The 19,402-nt window shown below is 48.7% G+C and overlaps 1 protein-coding gene across 2 annotated transcripts; it reads left to right on the top strand.

Annotated features, from left to right (window-relative positions):
* The first annotated feature begins 10,492 nt into the window (after nt 1-10,492).
* LOC121274252 (ras-related protein Rab-7a-like) lies at nt 10,493-18,959 on the top strand. 2 transcript variants are annotated; one of them, XM_041181457.1, is made up of 5 exons: nt 10,493-10,558; nt 11,880-11,940; nt 13,675-13,801; nt 16,411-16,758; nt 18,332-18,959. In XM_041181457.1, exons 2-5 carry the CDS (start codon nt 11,888-11,890, stop codon nt 18,425-18,427), a joined length of 624 nt encoding a protein of 207 aa, XP_041037391.1. In that variant the 5' UTR covers nt 10,493-10,558; nt 11,880-11,887; the 3' UTR covers nt 18,428-18,959. The 2 variants fall into 2 exon arrangements, with proteins under 2 accessions (XP_041037391.1, XP_041037392.1); XM_041181458.1 differs by lacking the exon at nt 11,880-11,940.
* Nucleotides 18,960-19,402: the final 443 nt, after the last annotated feature.

Here is a 19,402-nt window from a genome sequence, read left to right on the forward strand (position 1 = left end):
GAGAGAATGGAATACAGAGAGAGAGAGAGAGAATGGAATACAGAGAGAGAGGGAATGGAATACAGAGAGAGAGAGAGAGGAATACAGAGAGAGAGAGAGAGGAATACAGAGAGAGAGAGAATGGAATACAGAGAGAGAGAGAATGGAATACAGAGAGAGAGAGAATGGAATACAGAGAGAGAGAGAATGGAATACAGAGAGAGAGAGAATGGAATACAGAGAGAGAGAGAATGGAATACAGAGAGAGAGAGAGAGAATGGAATACAGAGAGAGAGAGAGAATGGAATACAGAGAGAGAGAGAGAGAATGGAATACAGAGAGAGAGAGAATGGAATACAGAGAGAGAGAGAGAGAATGGAATACAGAGAGAGAATGGAATACAGAGAGAGAGAGAATGGAATACAGAGAGAGAGAGAATGGAATACAGAGAGAGAGAGAGAGAATGGAATACAGAGAGAGAATGGAATACAGAGAGAGAGAGAATGGAATACAGAGAGAGAGAGAATGGAATACAGAGAGAGAGAGAATGGAATACAGAGAGAGAGAGAGAGAATGGAATACAGAGAGAGAGAGAGAGAATGGAATACAGAGAGAGAGAGAATGGAATACAGAGAGAGAGAGAATGGAATACAGAGAGAGAGAGAATGGAATACAGAGAGAGAGAATGGAATACAGAGAGAGAGAGAATGGAATACAGAGAGAGAGAGAATGGAATACAGAGAGAGAGAGAGAGAATGGAATACAGAGAGAGAGAGAATGGAATACAGAGAGAGAGAGAGAGAATGGAATACAGAGAGAGAATGGAATACAGAGAGAGAGAGAATGGAATACAGAGAGAGAGAGAATGGAATACAGAGTGAGAGAGAATGGAATACAGAGAGAGAGAGAATGGAATACAGAGAGAGAGAGAATGGAATACAGAGAGAGAGGGAATGGAATACAGAGAGAGAGAGAGGGAATGGAATACAGAGATAGAGATAGGGAATGGAATACAGAGAGAGAGAGAGAGAATGGAATACAGAGAGAGAGAGAGAGAATGGAATACAGAGAGAGAGAGAGAGTGGAATACAGAGAGAGAGAGAGAGAGTGGAATACAGAGAGAGAGAGAGTATGGAATACAGAGAGAGAGAGAGAGAGAGAATGGAATACAGAGAGAGAGAGAGAGAGAATGGAATACAGAGAGAGAGAGAGAGAGAGAGAGAATGGAATACAGAGAGAGAGAGAGAATGGAATACAGAGAGAGAGAGAGAATTGAATACAGAGAGAGAGAGAGGGAATGGAATACAGAGAGAGAGAATGGAATACAGAGAGAGAGAATGGAATAGAGAGAGAGAGAGAGAATGGAATACAGAGAGAGAGAGAATGGAATACAGAGAGAGAGAGAGAATGGAATACAGAGAGAGAGAGAGAATGGAATACAGAGAGAGAGAGAGAGAATGGAATACAGAGAGAGAGAGAGAATGGAATACAGAGAGAGAGAGAGAATGGAATACAGAGAGAGAGAGAGAATGGAATACAGAGAGAGAGAGAGAGAGAATGGAATACAGAGAGAGAGAGAATGGAATACAGAGCGAGAGAGAATGGGATACAGAGCGAGAGAGAATGGAATACAGAGCGAGAGAGAATGGAATACAGAGCGAGAGAGAATGGAATACAGAGAGAGAGAGAGAGAATGGAATACAGAGAGAGAGAGAGAGAATGGAATACAGAGAGAGAGAGAGAGAGGAATACAGAGAGAGAGAGAATGGAATACAGAGAGAGAGAGAGAATGGAATAGAGAGAGAGAGAGAGAGAATGGAATACAGAGAGGGAGAGAGAGAATGGAATACAGAGAGAGAGAGAGAGAATGGAATACAGAGAGAGAGAGAGAGAATGGAATACAGAGAGAGAGAGAGAGAATGGAATACAGAGAGAGAGAGAGAGAATGGAATACAGAGAGAGAGAGAGGGAATGGAATACAGAGAGAGAGAGAGAGAGAATGGAATACAGAGAGAGAGAGAGAGAATGGAATACAGAGAGAGAGGGAATGGAATACAGAGAGAGAGAGAGAGGAATACAGAGAGAGAGAGAATGGAATACAGAGAGAGAGGGAATGGAATACAGAGAGAGAGAGAGAATGGAATACAGAGAGAGAGAGAATGGAATACAGAGAGAGAGAGAATGGAATACAGAGAGAGAGAGAATGGAATACAGAGAGAGAGAGAATGGAATACAGAGAGAGAGAGAATGGAATACAGAGAGAGAGAGAGAGAATGGAATACAGAGAGAGAGAGATGGAATACAGAGAGAGAGAGAATGGAATACAGAGAGAGAGAGAATGGAATACAGAGAGAGAGAGAATGGAATACAGAGAGAGAGAGAATGGAATACAGAGAGAGAGAGAATGGAATACAGAGAGAGAGAGAGAATGGAATACAGAGAGAGAGAGAATGGAATACAGAGAGAGGGAGAGAGAATGGAATACAGAGAGAGAGAGAATGGAATACAGAGAGAGAGAGAATGGAATACAGAGAGAGAGAGAATGGAATACAGAGAGAGAGAGAATGGAATACAGAGAGAGAGAGAATGGAATACAGAGAGAGAGAATGGAATACAGAGAGAGAGAGAGAGAATGGAATACAGAGAGAGAGAGAATGGAATACAGAGAGAGAGAGAGAGAATGGAATACAGAGAGAGAGAGAATGGAATACAGAGAGAGAGAGAATGGAATACAGAGAGAGAGAGAATGGAATACAGAGAGAGAGAATGGAATACAGAGAGAGAGAATGGAATACAGAGAGAGAGAGAGAGAATGGAATACAGAGTGAGAGAGAATGGAATACAGAGAGAGAGGGAATGGAATACAGAGAGAGAGAGAGGGAATGGAATACAGAGAGAGAGAGAGGGAATGGAATACAGAGAGAGAGAGAGAGAATGGAATACAGAGAGAGAGAGAATGGAATACAGAGAGAGAGAGAATGGAATACAGAGAGAGAGGGAATGGAATACAGAGAGAGAGAGAGGGAATGGAATACAGAGAGAGAGAGAGGGAATGGAATACAGAGAGAGAGAGAGAGAATGGAATACAGAGAGAGAGAGAGAGAATGGAATACAGAGAGAGAGAGAGAGTGGAATACAGAGAGAGAGAGAGAGAGTGGAATACAGAGAGAGAGAGAGTATGGAATACAGAGAGAGAGAGAGAGAGAATGGAATACAGAGAGAGAGAGAGAGAGAATGGAATACAGAGAGAGAGAGAGAGAGAGAGAATGGAATACAGAGAGAGAGAGAGAATGGAATACAGAGAGAGAGAGAGAATGGAATACAGAGAGAGAGAGAGGGAATGGAATACAGAGAGAGAGAATGGAATACAGAGAGAGAGAATGGAATAGAGAGAGAGAGAGAGAATGGAATAGAGAGAGAGAGAGAATGGAATACAGAGAGAGAGAGAATGGAATACAGAGAGAGAGAGAGAATGGAATACAGAGAGAGAGAGAGAATGGAATACAGAGAGAGAGAGAGAATGGAATACAGAGAGAGAGAGAGAATGGAATACAGAGAGAGAGAGAGAATGGAATACAGAGAGAGAGAGAGAATGGAATACAGAGAGAGAGAGAGAGAGAATGGAATACAGAGAGAGAGAGAATGGAATACAGAGCGAGAGAGAATGGGATACAGAGCGAGAGAGAATGGAATACAGAGCGAGAGAGAATGGAATACAGAGCGAGAGAGAATGGAATACAGAGCGAGAGAGAATGGAATACAGAGCGAGAGAGAATGGAATACAGAGCGAGAGAGAATGGAATACAGAGAGAGAGAGAGAGAATGGAATACAGAGAGAGAGAGAGAGAATGGAATACAGAGAGAGAGAGAGAATGGAATACAGAGAGAGAGAGAGAGAGAGGAATACAGAGAGAGAGAGAGAGAGAGGAATACAGAGAGAGAGCGAATGGAATACAGAGAGAGAGCGAATGGAATACAGAGAGAGCGAATGGAATACAGAGAGAGAGAATGGAATACAGAGAGAGAGAGAGAGAATGGAATACAGAGAGAGAGAGAGAATGGAATACAGAGAGAGAGAGAGAATGGAATACAGAGAGAGAGAATGGAATACAGAGAGAGAGAGAGAGAGGAATACAGAGAGAGAGAGAGAGAGAGGAATACAGAGAGAGAGAGAGAGAGAGGAATACAGAGAGAGAGCGAATGGAATACAGAGAGAGAGCGAATGGAATACAGAGAGAGAGAATGGAATACAGAGAGAGAGAATGGAATACAGAGAGAGAGAGAGAGAGGAATACAGAGAGAGAGAGAGAGAGAGGAATACAGAGAGAGAGCGAATGGAATACAGAGAGAGAGCGAATGGAATACAGAGAGAGAGAATGGAATACAGAGAGAGAGAATGGAATACAGAGAGAGAGAATGGAATACAGAGAGAGAGAGAGAGAGGAATACAGAGAGAGAGAGAGAGAGAGGAATACAGAGAGAGAGCGAATGGAATACAGAGAGAGAGAATGGAATACAGAGAGAGAGAATGGAATACAGAGAGAGAGAATGGAATACAGAGAGAGAGAGAGAGAGGAATACAGAGAGAGAGAGAGAGAGAGAGAGGAATACAGAGAGAGAGCGAATGGAATACAGAGAGAGAGCGAATGGAATACAGAGAGAGAGCGAATGGAATACAGAGAGAGAGAATGGAATACAGAGAGAGAGAATGGAATACAGAGAGAGAGAGAGAGAATGGAATACAGAGAGAGAGAGAGAATGGAATACAGAGAGAGAGAGAGAATGGAATACAGAGAGAGAGAATGGAATACAGAGAGAGAGAATGGAATACAGAGAGAGAGAATGGAATACAGAGAGAGAGAGAATGGAATACAGAGAGAGAGAATGGAATACAGAGAGAGAGAATGGAATACAGAGAGAGAGAATGGAATACAGAGAGAGAGAATGGAATACAGAGAGAGAGAGAGAGAATGGAATACAGAGAGAGAGAGAGAATGGAATACAGAGAGAGAGAGAGAATGGAATACAGAGAGAGAGAGAGAATGGAATACAGAGAGAGAGAGAGAATGGAATACAGAGAGAGAGAGAGAATGGAATACAGAGAGAGAGAGAGAATGGAATACAGAGAGAGAGAGAGAATGGAATACAGAGAGAGAGAGAGAATGGAATACAGAGAGAGAGAGAGAATGGAATACAGAGAGAGAGAATGGAATACAGAGAGAGAGAGAGAGAATGGAATACAGAGAGAGAGAGAGAGAATGGAATACAGAGAGAGAGAGAGAGAATGGAATACAGAGAGAGAGAGAGAGAATGGAATACAGAGAGAGAGAGAGAGAATGGAATACAGAGAGAGAGAGAGAATGGAATACAGAGAGAGAGAGAGAATGGTATACAGAGAGAGAGAGAGAATGGTATACAGAGAGAGAGAGAGAGAATGGAATACAGAGAGAGAGAATGGAATACAGAGAGAGAGAATGGACTACAGAGAGAGAGAATGGACTACAGAGAGAGAGAATGGACTACAGAGAGAGAGAATGGAATACAGAGAGAGAGAGAGAGAGAATGGAATACAGAGAGAGAGAGAATGGAATACAGAGAGAGAGAGAATGGAATACAGAGAGAGAGAATGGAATACAGAGAGAGAGAATGGAATACAGAGAGAGAGAGAGAGAATGGAATACAGAGAGAGAGAATGGAATACAGAGAGAGAGAGAGAGAATGGAATACAGAGAGAGAGAATGGAATACAGAGAGAGAGAGAGAATGGAATACAGAGAGAGAGAGAGAGAATGGAATACAGAGAGAGAGAGAGAGAGAATGGAATACAGAGAGAGAGTGAGAGAATGGAATACAGAGAGAGAGAGAGAATGGAATACAGAGAGAGAGAGAGAATGGTATACAGAGAGAGAGAGAGAGAGAGAATGGAATACAGAGAGAGAGAATGGAATACAGAGAGAGAGAATGGACTACAGAGAGAGAGAATGGACTACAGAGAGAGAGAATGGAATACAGAGAGAGAGAATGGAATACAGAGAGAGAGAATGGAATACAGAGAGAGAGAATGGAATACAGAGAGAGAGAATGGAATACAGAGAGAGAGAATGGAATACAGAGAGAGAGAATGGAATACAGAGAGAGAGAATGGAATACAGAGAGAGAGAATGGAATACAGAGAGAGAGAGAGAGAATGGAATACAGAGAGAGAGAGAGAATGGAATACAGAGAGAGAGAGAGAATGGAATACAGAGAGAGAGAATGGAATACAGAGAGAGAGAATGGAATACAGAGAGAGAGAATGGAATACAGAGAGAGAGAGAGAGAATGGAATACAGAGAGAGAGAGAATGGAATACAGAGAGAGAGAGAATGGAATACAGAGAGAGAGAGAGAGAGACTGGAATACAGAGAGAGAGAGAGAGAATGGAATACAGAGAGAGAGAGAGAGAATGGAATACAGAGAGAGAGAGAGAGAATGGAATACAGAGAGAGAGAGAATGGAATACAGAGAGAGAGAGAGAGGAATACAGAGAGAGAGAGAGAGAATGGAATACAGAGAGAGAGAGAATGGAATACAGAGAGAGAGAGAATGGAATACAGAGAGAGAGAGAGGAATACAGAGAGAGAGAGAGGAATACAGAGAGAGAGAGAGAGAATGGAATACAGAGAGAGAGAGAATGGAATACAGAGAGAGAGAGAGAGAGGAATACAGAGAGAGAGAGAGAATGGAATACAGAGAGAGAGAGAATGGAATACAGAGAGAGAGAGAATGGAATACAGAGAGAGAGAGAGAGAATGGAATACAGAGAGAGAGAGAGAGAATGGAATACAGAGAGAGAGAGAATGGAATACAGAGAGAGAGAGAATGGAATACAGAGAGAGAGAGAGAGGAATACAGAGAGAGAGAGAGAGAATGGAATACAGAGAGAGAGAGAATGGAATACAGAGAGAGAGAGAATGGAATACAGAGAGAGAGAGAATGGAATACAGAGAGAGAGAGAGAGAATGGAATACAGAGAGAGAGAGAGAGAATGGAATACAGAGAGAGAGAGAGAGAATGGAATACAGAGAGAGAGAATGGAATACAGAGAGAGAGAGAATGGAATACAGAGAGAGTGAGAATGGAATACAGAGAGAGAGAGAGAGGAATACAGAGAGAGAGAGAGAGAGAGAATGGAATACAGAGAGAGAGAGAATGGAATACAGAGAGAGAGAGAGAGGAATACAGAGAGAGAAAGAGAGAATGGAATACAGAGAGAGAGAGAATGGAATACAGAGAGAGAGAGAGAATGGAATACAGAGAGAGAGAGAATGGAATACAGAGAGAGAGAGAATGGAATACAGAGAGAGAGAGAATGGAATACAGAGAGAGAGGGAATGGAATACAGAGAGAGAGGGAATGGAATACAGAGAGAGAGAGAGAGAATGGAATACAGAGAGAGAGAGAGAATGGAATACAGAGAGAGAGAGAGAATGGAATACAGAGAGAGAGAGAGAGAGAATGGAATACAGAGAGAGAGAGAGAGAGAGAGAGAATGGAATACAGAGAGAGAGAATGGAATACAGAGAGAGAGAATGGAATACAGAGAGAGAGAATGGAATACAGAGAGAGAGAGAATGGAATAGAGAGAGAGAGAGAGAATGGAATACAGAGAGAGAGAGAGAGAGAGAATGGAATACAGAGAGAGAGAGAGAGAGAGAATGGAATACAGAGAGAGAGAGAGAGAGAGAGAATGGAATACAGAGAGAGAGAGAGAGAGTGACTGGGATGGAGAGAGAGAGAGAGAAATGGGGCAGAGGAGGGATAGAGAGAGAGAGAGATAAAGAGGTGAAGATAAATAAAGGGAAAGAGAAAAAAAATCCAGGATAAAGACAAAGAGAGTCAAATAAACGGAGGGAGGGATGGGAATAGGGAGGGAGATGTGGAAGGAGGGATAAGGTGGAGAGTGGGGTGGAGGCAGACAGGGGGAGAAGGATGGAGGGTGGTAGAAAAAGTTTGGTGGAGAGTCAAGATATGAGTTGAATTGGGTTACAATTGACCACCATGCAGAATGGGCAGTGAATTCTGAAACCCTTGGAAATCCATTCTCTAAACATGCTGACCAAGGAAGTTCCAGTGAAAGGGATTGGAGTGAATAAAATTCAAATGTCGGTAAAGCTACAATACCACCACCCCGCCCCCTCCCCCTCCCCCCCCCCCCCCCAAGGTGTGGGTGGGATAAGCCGATGATGGTGAGCAAGTTAGGCTGGAAATCCTGGAAGATCTGGTCCTAATCTTCCCACCCCCTCCTCAGACACAGGGGCGATCGTCACATGTCACACCCTGGTTGGAAATGAGGGAGAGAGATCGGCCTCAGGAAGCACAGGCCACTCAGCCCATAGTCACTGCTGGGGAAGCTGATAAGAGACAATAAACCGGAAAAGAAGGTCCCTTGGAAAATTCTGGATTTTTTTTTAAGGCAGAGGTAGATAGACTCTTGTTAGGCAAGGGAATCAAAGGTTATCGGGGTTAGATGGGAATGTGGAAATCGGAACACAAGAAGATCAGCCATGGTCTTATTGAGTGGCAGAGCAGGCTCGAGGGGCTGAATGGTCTACTCCTGTTCCTAATTCGTATGTTCGTATAAAGGCAGTGTGGATTAGTTAAAGGTGACTCATGTTTGATGAACACAAGCAAAATCTTTGATGAAGTAACAGGATTGATGAAGGTAGTGCGGTGGATGTTGTGTATATGGACTTGCAAAATAACTTTGATAAATTGCCACATAACAGACCTGTTATAGCAAAATTGAAACCCAGGGGACGAAAGGGGACAATGTTCATGAAGATACAGGATTATCTAAGGGTCAGAGGAACTTTGGAAATAGAAGCAGGAGTTTGCCATTCAGCCCCTCGAGCCCGCCCAGCCATTCAGCTAGACCATTGCTGGCCTTCTACCTCAATGCCAGTTTCCTGCACCACCCCTGTATCTCTTGATGTTTTTAAGGCGTAGAAATGTGTTGATTTCTGTCTTGAACTTTCTCAGTGACTGATACTCCACAGCCTCTGGGGTAGAGAATTCCAAAGATTCACCACCCTCCGAGCAAAGAAATTCCTCCTCACCTCAGTCCTAACTGGCCGGCCCCTTATTCAGAGACTGTGTCCCCTGGTTCTACATCCACCACCCACCCCCACTCCCCCCTCCCCACTCCCCAACCCCTCCACCCCCAGTGCTTTCTCTGATTATCGATTAATGATCTGGATCTAGGGATAAAGGTCATAATTTCAAAGTTTACACGTGACGGGGAGCTAGGACAATGGGGTAAAGAGTGAGGGGGATACTTAACAGGCTGCAGGGGGAACGGAGAATGAGGGGTGAAATGGGCAGACACGTGGCAGGGACAGTTTCACGCAGAGAGGTGCGAAATGACACATCCCGCTCGGAAGAACGTGGAGAGACATTGTAAAATAATTGGTACAATTTTATAAAGGGGGTGCAGGAGCAGGGAGACCGGGGGGTGGGGGTTCTGTAGACAAATCTCTGACCTCGGAGATGGAGGGGAGGGGATTTACCGGAACCGGTTCCAGGGATGAGGGGATGTCAGTTGATTTGGGGAAGTTGAGATTGTTCACCTTGGAGCAGAGAAGGTTAAAGACGACATTGAACAGAGGTTTTCCAACCAGGGAGACACACAAATTGTAGATAATTGTTGATTAAACCAGAGAATATTAGACCTGAAAGTGGCAGAATTATCTAAAAATTGACTTTAGGGGTGAAATTAATTATAAAAATTCAATTTGGAAATGAAATTAACCATAAAAATTCAATTTGGAAATGAAATTAATTATAAAAATTCAATTTGGAAATGAAATTAATTATAAAAATTCAGTTTGGAAATTAAATTAACCATAAAAATTCAATTTGGGAATGAAATTAACCATAAAAATTCAATTTGGAAATGAAATTAATTATAAAAATTCAATTTGGGAATGAAATTAACCATAAAAATTCAATTTGGGAATGAAATTAACCATAAAAATTCAATTTGGAAATGAAATTAATTATAAAAATTCAGTTTGGAAATGAAATTAACCATAAAAATTAAATTTGGAAATGAAATTAATTATAAAAATTCAATTTGGGAATGAAATTAACCATAAAAATTCAATTTGGAAATGAAATTAATTATAAAAATTCAATTTGGGAATGAAATTAACCATAAAAATTCAATTTGGAAATGAAATTAATTATAAAAATTCAATTTGGGAATGAAATTAACCATAAAAATTCAATTTGGAAATGAAATTAATTATAAAAATTCAATTTGGAAATGAAATTAATTATAAAAATTCACTTTGGGAATGAAATTAATTATTAAGAATTTGATGTTTAGATTAAATTGATGAGAAAAGTACAATTTGGAGATGAATTGTTTGCCCAACTTAATAGCTGAATAAATTAGAGATCTTTGAATAAATTAACCTCGCCCCGCATACATTAGCATGCCTAATGATTGAGACGGTGACCATGTCCGGTGGGGCGGGAGGGGCGGTGACGTCAGATCCGGTGACCTGAAGCTGCCATTTTTCTGGCTGGAGACTCAGGTCAGAGACAAACAAACCTCCCGGGGGCCTCGGGGCTTCGGCTTCTCCCGCGGTAGGGGGGGCGGTGGCGGGAGGAACGGGGGGCGTGTTTGTCCGGTCTCCCCTCCGCTGTCCCCACCCCCCCCCCCCCCCCCACGCTGTACGACCGGGGAGTCACTGCGCATGCGCAGGCAGGAACCCCCAAACTAGGGAACCCCAGGCCCCCCCCCCACCCCCAAACTAGGGAACCCCAGACCCCCCCCCCCACCCCCAAACTAGGGAACCCCAGACCCCCCCCCCCCCCCACCAAACTAGGGAACCCCAGACCCCCCCCCCCCCCACCCCCAAACTAGGGAACCCCAGGGCCCCCCCCCCCCCCACCCCCAAACTAGGGAACCCCAGATCCCCCCCCACCCCCAAACTAGGGAACCCCAGATCCCCCCCCCACCCCCAAACTAGGGAACCCCAGGCCCCCCCCCCACCCCCAAACTAGGGAACCCCAGACCCTCCCCCACCCCCAAACTAGGGAACCCCAGACCCCCCCCCCACCCCCAAACTAGGGAACCCCAGACCCCCCCCCCCCCCCAAACTAGGGAACCCCAGACCCCCCCCCCCACCCCCAAACTAGGGAACCCCAGGCCCCCCCCCCACCCCCAAATTAGGGAACCCCAGATCCCCCCCCCCACCCCCAAACTAGGGAACCCCAGCTCTCCCCCCCCCCACCCCCAAACTAGGGAACCCCAGGGCCCCCACCCAAACTAGGGTCTATTTCTCCCCCCCCCCCCCCACCCCCCAATCTGAAAGTCAGCAGTGCTAGGGGTCTCTTTCCAGGTCCCTGGCCCTGTATGTGGGTGAGGGGGATATAGGGACCTCCCCCACACACACACACACACACGCTGAGCTTTGCCTTCCACCCTTCCCTCCCCCACCTACCAGGATTCACCCCCTCCTTTGCTGCCTCCCCCTTCTGAACATGATGCACGGAGATTTTGACGGGGGGGGGGGGGGGGGGGGGGCGGCGGCGGTGGTGGTGGTGGTTTGGAAGTGTATCTCCTGCCCTCTGGGTGGGTGGTCAGTGTGGAAGGAGCGAGCGCTGCCTTTGGTAGGGGTGGGGGAGTGGGGGGGGAGGGTAGTGGGGGAGGGTGGGGGTGGTGAGGGGAAGGGGTGGGGGGGGGGGGTGACACGTAGCCCCGAAGTTGGCGGTGGGGGGGAGAGTCAGAGGGTCCCCACACCATGCGGCCCCCTGCTCAGTCCTGTTGTGCTGTGGCTGAGAGCTGAGCTGTTGGGATGGAGCAGGGTCCTCCTAACCCTCACTCTGAACTTTTCCCGTTTAATTTTCCAGCCTCTGATATGGCTTCCCGGAAAAAAGTTCTGCTCAAAGTCATCATTCTGGGCGATTCTGGGTAAGGAATGTTCCGATTGTGGATTGAGGGGAGGGAATGACTGTCAACTGTAAAAGTAACAGGATTAAACAGGCCACCTGTACTCAGCCTGCATTCTCTTGAGTGTTAGACCAATAAATATCATGTAAAACACAACAGCAGCTCTAACCCTAACCCTAACACTAATGCTGCAGAGAGTAGCTCACCTCCTGACTCCCCAAAGCCTGTCCACCATCTACAAGGCACAAGTCAGGAGTGTGATGGGACACTCTCCACTTGCCTGGATGAGTGCAGCTCCCACAACACTCAAGAAGCTCGACACCATCCAGGACAAAGCAGCCCCCGCTTGATGGGCTCCCCATCCACAAACATTCACTCCCTCCACCACCGACGCACAGGGGCAGCAGTGTGTGTACCATCTACAAGATGCACTGCAGCATCTCGCCAAGGCTCCTTCGACAGCGCCGCCCAAACCCACCACCTCTACCATCTAGAAGGACAAGGGCAGCAGACACATGGGGAACACCCACCACCTGCAAGTTCCCCTCCGAGCCCCTCACCATCCTGACTTGGAAATATATCGGCCGTTCCTTCACTGTCGCTGGGTCAAAATCCTGGAACTCCCTCCCTAACAGCACGGTGGGTGTACCTACACCACACGGACTGCAGCGGCTCAAGAAGGCAGCTCACCCCCACCTTCTTAAGGGGGCAATTAGGGATGGGCAACAAATACTGGCCAAATTCCATGAAAGAATAGAAAAGAAGAGTAAGGGGTGATTTAATCGGGGGATTTAAGATGATTAAAGAGTTCAATGGGGAGAAACTATTTCCTCTGCTGGGGAGGGGGTGTTGGGGAGTCCAGAACAAGGGGACAGAACCTTAAATAGAGGGCCAGGCCATTGGTGGGGGGGGGGGTTGCGGATGTCAGGAAGCTCATCTTCACACAAAGGGGAGCAGGAATCTGGAACTCTCTCCTCCAGCCTCGACAGCTCTTGGGATGAATTAAAAATGTCAAAACTGAGCTTGGTAGATTTCTCAGTTAAGGGTTTCGTATCTAATATGGGTCAGTGGAGTTAAGACACAGATCAGCCATGATCTGATAGCAAGGCAGAACAAATTTGAGGGGCCGAACGGCCTCTTATTTCCATGTAACAGGCTCAAGGGGCTGAATGGTCTCCTCCTATTCCTGTGTAACAGGCTCGAGAGGGGCTGAATGGCCTACTCCTGTTCCTGTGTGACAGGCTTGAGAGGGGCTGAATGGCCTCCTCCTGTTCCTGTGTGACAGGCTCGAGAGGGGCTGAATGGCCTCCTCCTGTTCCTGTATAACAGGCTCGAGAGGGGCTGAATGGCCTCCTCCTGTTCCTGTGTGACAGGCTCGAGAGGGGCTGAATGGCCTCCTGTTCCTGTGTGACAGGCTCGAGAGAGGGGCTGAATGGCCTCCTCCTGTTCCTGTGTGACAGGCTCAAGAGAGGGGCTGAATGGCCTCCTCCTGTTCCTGTGTAACAGGCTCGAGAGAGGGGCTGAATGGCCTCCTCCTGTTCCTGTGTGACAGGCTCGAGAGAGGGGCTGAATGGCCTCCTCCTGTGCCCCCTTACACTAGGACAATGAGGGGTGGGTTGTGCGAGTGCTTTTACGGCACTGTTATTGAGCTTCTCTCTCCAGGGACTGGGGGCACAGGGCTGGCCAGTCCTGGGTGGAGTGGGTATCTGGGGGTACTTGGAGATACATAACCCATGAACTGTCTTTCACCCACAGGGTAGGGAAGACGTCGCTAATGAACCAATATGTCAACAGGAAGTTCAGCAACCAGTACAAGGCAACGATTGGATCAGACTTCCTCACCAAGGAGGTGATGGTGGACGATCGACTGGTCACCATGCAGGTAAGAGCAGCAGTCAGGGGTCCCCCTCACGCCCTGCCACTGGCTCACTGTCTCCGCTGCTGCTGCTCCTGACAGCACAGGTCTGTGCATCACGCCCTGAACCAACCGCAGGGTCTGTGTCTAGACAGCTCTGGCTCACCGACCCAGCACCATCGCTCAGAGGCACCCACTCTCGTCTCAGAGTTTCGAAGCTTCTGCGTTCTCCAAAGCACAACTCCAGAGGTTGGAACTCTATAATCCAGAGAGACTCCCCCCAGTGCAGGATGGAGGGAGCATCACACTGTCAGAGGGTGCGTTTCTGTATCTAACCCCGTGCTGTTCCTGTCCTGGGAGTGTTTGATGGGGACGGTGTAGAGGGAGCTTTACTCTGTATCTAATCCCGTGCTGTACCTGTCCTGGGAGTGTTTGATGGGGACGGTGTAGAGGGAGATTTACTCTGTATCTAATCCCGTGCTGTACCTGTCCTGGGAGTGTTTGATGGGGACGGTGTAGAGGGAGCTTTACTCTGTATCTAACCCCGTGCTGTACCTGTCCTGGGAATGTTTGATGGGGACGGTGTAGAAGTAGCTTTACTCTGTATCTAACCCCGTGCTGTACCTGTCCTGGGAGTGTTTGATGGGGACGGTGTAGAGGGAGCTTTACTCGGTATCTAACCCCGTGCTGTACCTGTCCTGGGAGTGTTTGATGGGGACGGTGTAGAGGGAGCTTTACTCTGTATGTAACTCCGTGCTGTACCTGTCCTGGGAGTGTTTGATGGGGACAGTGTAGAGGGAGATTTACTCTGTATCTAACTCCGTGCTGTACCTGTCCTGGGAGTGTTTGATGGGGACGGTGTAGAGGGAGCTTTACTCTGTATCTAACTCCGTGCTGTACCTGTCCTGGGAGTGTTTGATGGGGACGGTGTACTGGAACAGCTTGGCTAGGGGTGCGGCAAGTTCTGGAACACAAGTCTTCAGTACTATTGCCGGAATATTGTCAGGGCCCACAGCCTTTGCAGTATCCAGTGCCTTCAGCTGTTCCTTGATATCACGTGGAGTGAATCGAATTGGCTGATGACTGGCATCTGTGCAGCTGGGGACCTCCGGCGGAGGCTGAGATGGATCATCCACTCGGCACTTCTGGCTGAAGATTGTGGCAAATGCTTCAGCCTTATCTTTTGCACTGATGTGCTGGGCTCCCCCATCATTGAGGATGGGGATAGTTGTGGAGCCTCCTCCTCCAGTGAGTTGTTTAATTGTCCACCACCATTCCCGACTGGATGTGGCAGGACTGCAGAGCTTAGATCTGATCTGTTGGTTGTGGGATCGCTTAGCTCTGTCTATCACTTGCTGCTTATGCTGTTTGACACACGAGTAGTCCTGTGTTATAGCTTCACCAGGCTGACACCTCATGTTTAGGTATACCTGGTGCTGCTCCTGACATGCCCTCCTGCACTCTTCATTGAACCAGGGTTGATCCCCTGACTTGTTGGTAATGGTAGAGTGGGGGATATGCTGGGCCATGAGGTTACAGATTGTGTTCGAGTACAATTCTGCTGCTGCTGATGGCCCACAGAGCCTCATGGATGCCCAGTCCTGAGTTGCTGGATCTGTTTGAAATCTATCCCATTTAACACGGTTGTGGTGTCACACAACATGATGGAGGGTATCCTCAATGTGAAGGTGGGACTTTGTCTCCACAATGACTGTGTGGTGGTCACTCCTACCGATACTGTCATGGACAGATGTATCTGTGACAGGCAGGTTGGTGAGGATGGGGTCAAGTATGTTTCTCCCTCTTGTTGGTTCCCTCACCACCTGCAGCAGACCCAGTCTAGCAGCTATGTCCTTTAGGACCAGGCCAGCTTGGTCAGTAGTGGTGCTACCGAGCCACTCTTGGTGATGGACATTGAAGTCCCCACCCAGAGTACATTCTGTACCCTCGCCACCCTCAGTGCTTCCTCCAAGTGATGTTTAATATAGAGGAGGCACTGATCCATCAGCTGAGGGAGGGCGGTACAGGGTGATCAGCAGGTTTCCTTACCCATGTTTGACCTGATGCTGAGAGACTTCATGGGGTCCGGTGTCGATGTTGAGGATTCCCAGGGTAACTCCCTCCTGACTGTATCCCACTGTGTTCCCACCTCTGCTGGGTCTGTCCTGCTGGTGGGACAGGACATACCCAGGGATGGTGATGCTGGTGTCTGGGACATTATCTGTAAGGTATGGTTCTGTGAGGATGACTGTGTCAGGCTGTTGCTTGACCAGTCTGGGAGACGGCTCTCCCAGTTCAGCCCCCAGATGTCAGGAGGACTTGGCAGGGTTGACAGGGCTGAGTTTGCCGTCGTGGTTCCTGGTCTCTCGGTCGATGCCGGGTGGTCTGTCCAGTTTCGTTCCTGTTTTGTGACTGTAGCGGTTTGTTACAACTGATGTCTGGCTCGGGCCATGGCTGTGGGTTTGGAGTCACGTGTAGGCCAGACCGGGGTAAGGAGGGCAGATTTCCCTCCCTAAAGGGGCATTAGTGACCCAGAGGGGTTTTTACAACAATCGAGGATGGTTTCATGGTCACCGTTAGACTTTTAATTCCAGATTTTTTTGAATTCAATATTTGAATATGTCTTGTGCTCCTAGATTTGGGACACAGCAGGTCAGGAGAGGTTCCAGTCCCTGGGAGTGGCCTTCTATCGGGGCGCAGACTGCTGCGTACTGGTCTTCGATGTCTGCACTCCCAACACCTTTAAGACACTGGACAGCTGGAGGGATGAGTTCCTGATCCAGGCCAGTCCGCGGGATCCTGAGAACTTCCCCTTCGTGGTGCTGGGCAACAAGATTGACCTGGACAATCGGCAGGTACCCACCAAGCGGGCACTGGCCTGGTGTCAGAGCAAGAACAGTATCCCGTACTTTGAGACCAGTGCCAAGGAGGCCATCAATGTTGATCAAGCCTTCCAGACCATTGCACGCAACGCACTCAAACAGGTGAGACCAGCGTGGGCACCGTGCCCAAATAGAGTGGGCATCAGCGGTCAGTGCTGAGGGAGCGCCGCACTGTCGGAGGGTCAGTGCTGAGGGAGCGCCGCACTGTCGGAGGGTCAGTGCTGAGGGAGCGCCGCACTGTGGGAGGGTCAGTGCTGAGGGAGCGCCGCACTGTCGGAGGGTCAGTGCTGAGGGAGCGCCGCACTGTGGGAGGGTCAGTGCTGAGGGAGCGCCGCACTGTCGGAGGGTCAGTGCTGAGAGAGTGCCGCACTGTGGGAGGGTCAGTGCTGAGGGAGTGACGCACTGTGGGAGTGTCAGTACTGAGGGAGCGCCGCACTGTCGGAGGGTCAGTGCTGAGGGAGCGCCGCACTGTCGGAGGGTCAGCGCTGAGGGAGCGCCGCACTGTCGGAGGGTCAGTGCTGAGGGAGCACCGCACTGTCGGAGGGTCAGTGCTGAGGGAGCACCGCACTGTCGGAGGGTCAGTGCTGAGGGAGCACCGCACTGTCGGAGGGTCAGTGCTGAGGGAGCACCGCACTGTCGGAGGGTCAGTGCTGAGGGAGCACCGCACTGTCGGAGGGTCAGTGCTGAGGGAGGGCCGCGCTGTTGGAAGAGATGTTAAGCCAAGTGTCCGTCTGCCCTCTTAAGTGGAAGTCCAAGATCCCACAGGCACTATGAGCAGAACAGGACTCTCCTCCCCATTTATCCCTCAACTGTGATCATTCTCACGTTGCAGTCTGTTGGATCTTGCTGTGCATAAGTTGACTGACATACATCATTGACCACACTTCAAAACCTGTCCTTCACTGGCTGTGATGGGGACTGAGCTGTCCTCAGGTGCTGAAAGGGGATATAAGAATGCAAAGTCTTCAATGGTTCTAACCACCTGTATTTCTGGGGCAGTAACAGGGCCTGTTCAGTCCATCACCCAAGGCCCATGTTTCTCTTCACTTGCGTATCCTGGGTACAAAACCCCCGAGGGATTTGGTTTGCCTTCGTGTGGCCCTCTGTAGCTGCCCACCTGGGTCGTGCTGCTCCCTGTCAGCACTTCACCATTTTAAGTTGCTCTGTAGCTGCCATTCACCTGCGCTCTCCTGTATAATTTGTTGAAACCTCCCCTTTGACTCTTGAATTTTCCTGTCTGACCATTCCTCTCCCAGTGCCCACGTTCACTTTAACTGCAGGGGCTGCCATAAGGTTTGCCATAAGGTTGCTTGTCTGGCCCCTTATCAAACACTGCTTGGTAAGTCCATATAAACCACATCCACTGCATTTCCCTTCGTCTCTGTGTCCTTCCTTTGAGTGTTCCAGAAAGTTGGTCCAGCACAGTTTATTTTTTTTTTAAGAGAAGCAAGAGAATCGATTCTGGAAACCGCTTCTAATTTCATCCACTGTGGTCCAGAGCCTCACCATCCCAGTCCCAGCCCCTGCTGTGTGTGTGTTTGCTGATCATCCGGGAGGGGGTGAGAGTGGCTGAGGGAGGGAGGAGTGCCAGGCTTTGAGACTCCCGGGCTGTTGAGGAGCTGGCTGCCGATGTTTGGAGCCCCTCTTGAGTGTCGGCCTCTTTGTGTGTTTGCAGGAGACGGAGGTTGAGCTATACAGCGAGTTCCCCGATCAGATTAAACTGGACCAAAATGACAAGCCTGTAGCGGCAGCTGACGGCTGTAAATGTTGAACTGTTGGTGGGGGTGTGAGGGGACTGGTGGCGGAGGGAAGGAAGAATCGGTGACACGCTCTGCGGTCCTGCACCAAGTCCTTCCCCGTCCACCATCAATCCCCCACACCCCCACCAATCTGACCGGTGACCTGAAGAAGCCCCCCCTTCGCTCTCTCTCGTACAAGAGGGGATTTCGATTCCGGCGTACCCCTCCCTTTGGCTCGGGAGACGGAGCGTGGAAGTCAGGGACCAGAAACCTCGGTCAGCCTGAGCTACTCTGCAGCTGACCCACACAGTGGAATCCTGCTCTTTTCCTGCTATCCTGTACCCTGGCCTCAGGTCTCAGGGTCAAAGCTTTACCAGTGCTGGAGGACCCATCATCACCTTACTTCGAGACACCAACCCTGCCGACATGAACATCGCATCTCACCAGATAAACTGATTTGCATTCCTCTCTCCCCCATCCTGGCTTTCACTTCAGCCAAGGGGCTGATGTGTGTGTGGGGTGGGTGTGGGGAGAAGTGGATTGGTGTGTGTGTGGGTGGTAGGGGGTTGTGTGTGTGTGTGTGGGTGGTAGTGGGGTGTGTGGGTGGTAGTGGGGTGTGTGGGTGGTAGGGGGGTGTGTGGGTGGTAGGGGGGTGTGTGGGTGGTAGGGGGGTGTGTGGGTGGTAGGGGGGTGTGTGGGTGGTAGGGGGGTGTGTGGGTGGTAGGGGGGTGTGTGGGTGGTAGGGGGGTGTGTGGGTGGTAGGGGGTTGTGTGGGTGGTAGGGGGTTGTGTGGGTGGTAGGGGGTTGTGTGTGTGTGGGTGGTAGGGGGTTGTGTCTGTGTGGGTGGTAGGAGGTTGTGTGTGTGTGGGTGGTAGGGGGTTGTGTGTGTGTGGGTGGTAGGGGGTTGTGTGTGTGTGTTTGGGTGGTAGGGGGTTGTGTGTGTGTGTGGGTGGTGGGGGGGGTTGTGTGTGTGTGTGTGGGTGGTGGGGGGGGTTGTGTGTGTGTGT

The sequence above is a fragment of the Carcharodon carcharias genome, assembly GCF_017639515.1.
Source record: "Carcharodon carcharias isolate sCarCar2 chromosome 35 unlocalized genomic scaffold, sCarCar2.pri SUPER_35_unloc_5, whole genome shotgun sequence".
Lineage (NCBI taxonomy): Eukaryota > Metazoa > Chordata > Chondrichthyes > Lamniformes > Lamnidae > Carcharodon > Carcharodon carcharias.

Coding starts and splice junctions, on each gene's coding strand:
- LOC121274252 (XM_041181457.1), top strand. CDS start 11,888: ATGGCTTCCCGGAAAAAAGTTCTGCTCAAAGTCATCATTCTGGGCGAT. Junction 11,941..13,674: donor ATCATTCTGGGCGATTCTGG/GTAAGGAATGTT, acceptor TTTCACCCACAG/GGTAGGGAAGACGTCGCTAA. Junction 13,802..16,410: donor ATCGACTGGTCACCATGCAG/GTAAGAGCAGCA, acceptor TTGTGCTCCTAG/ATTTGGGACACAGCAGGTCA.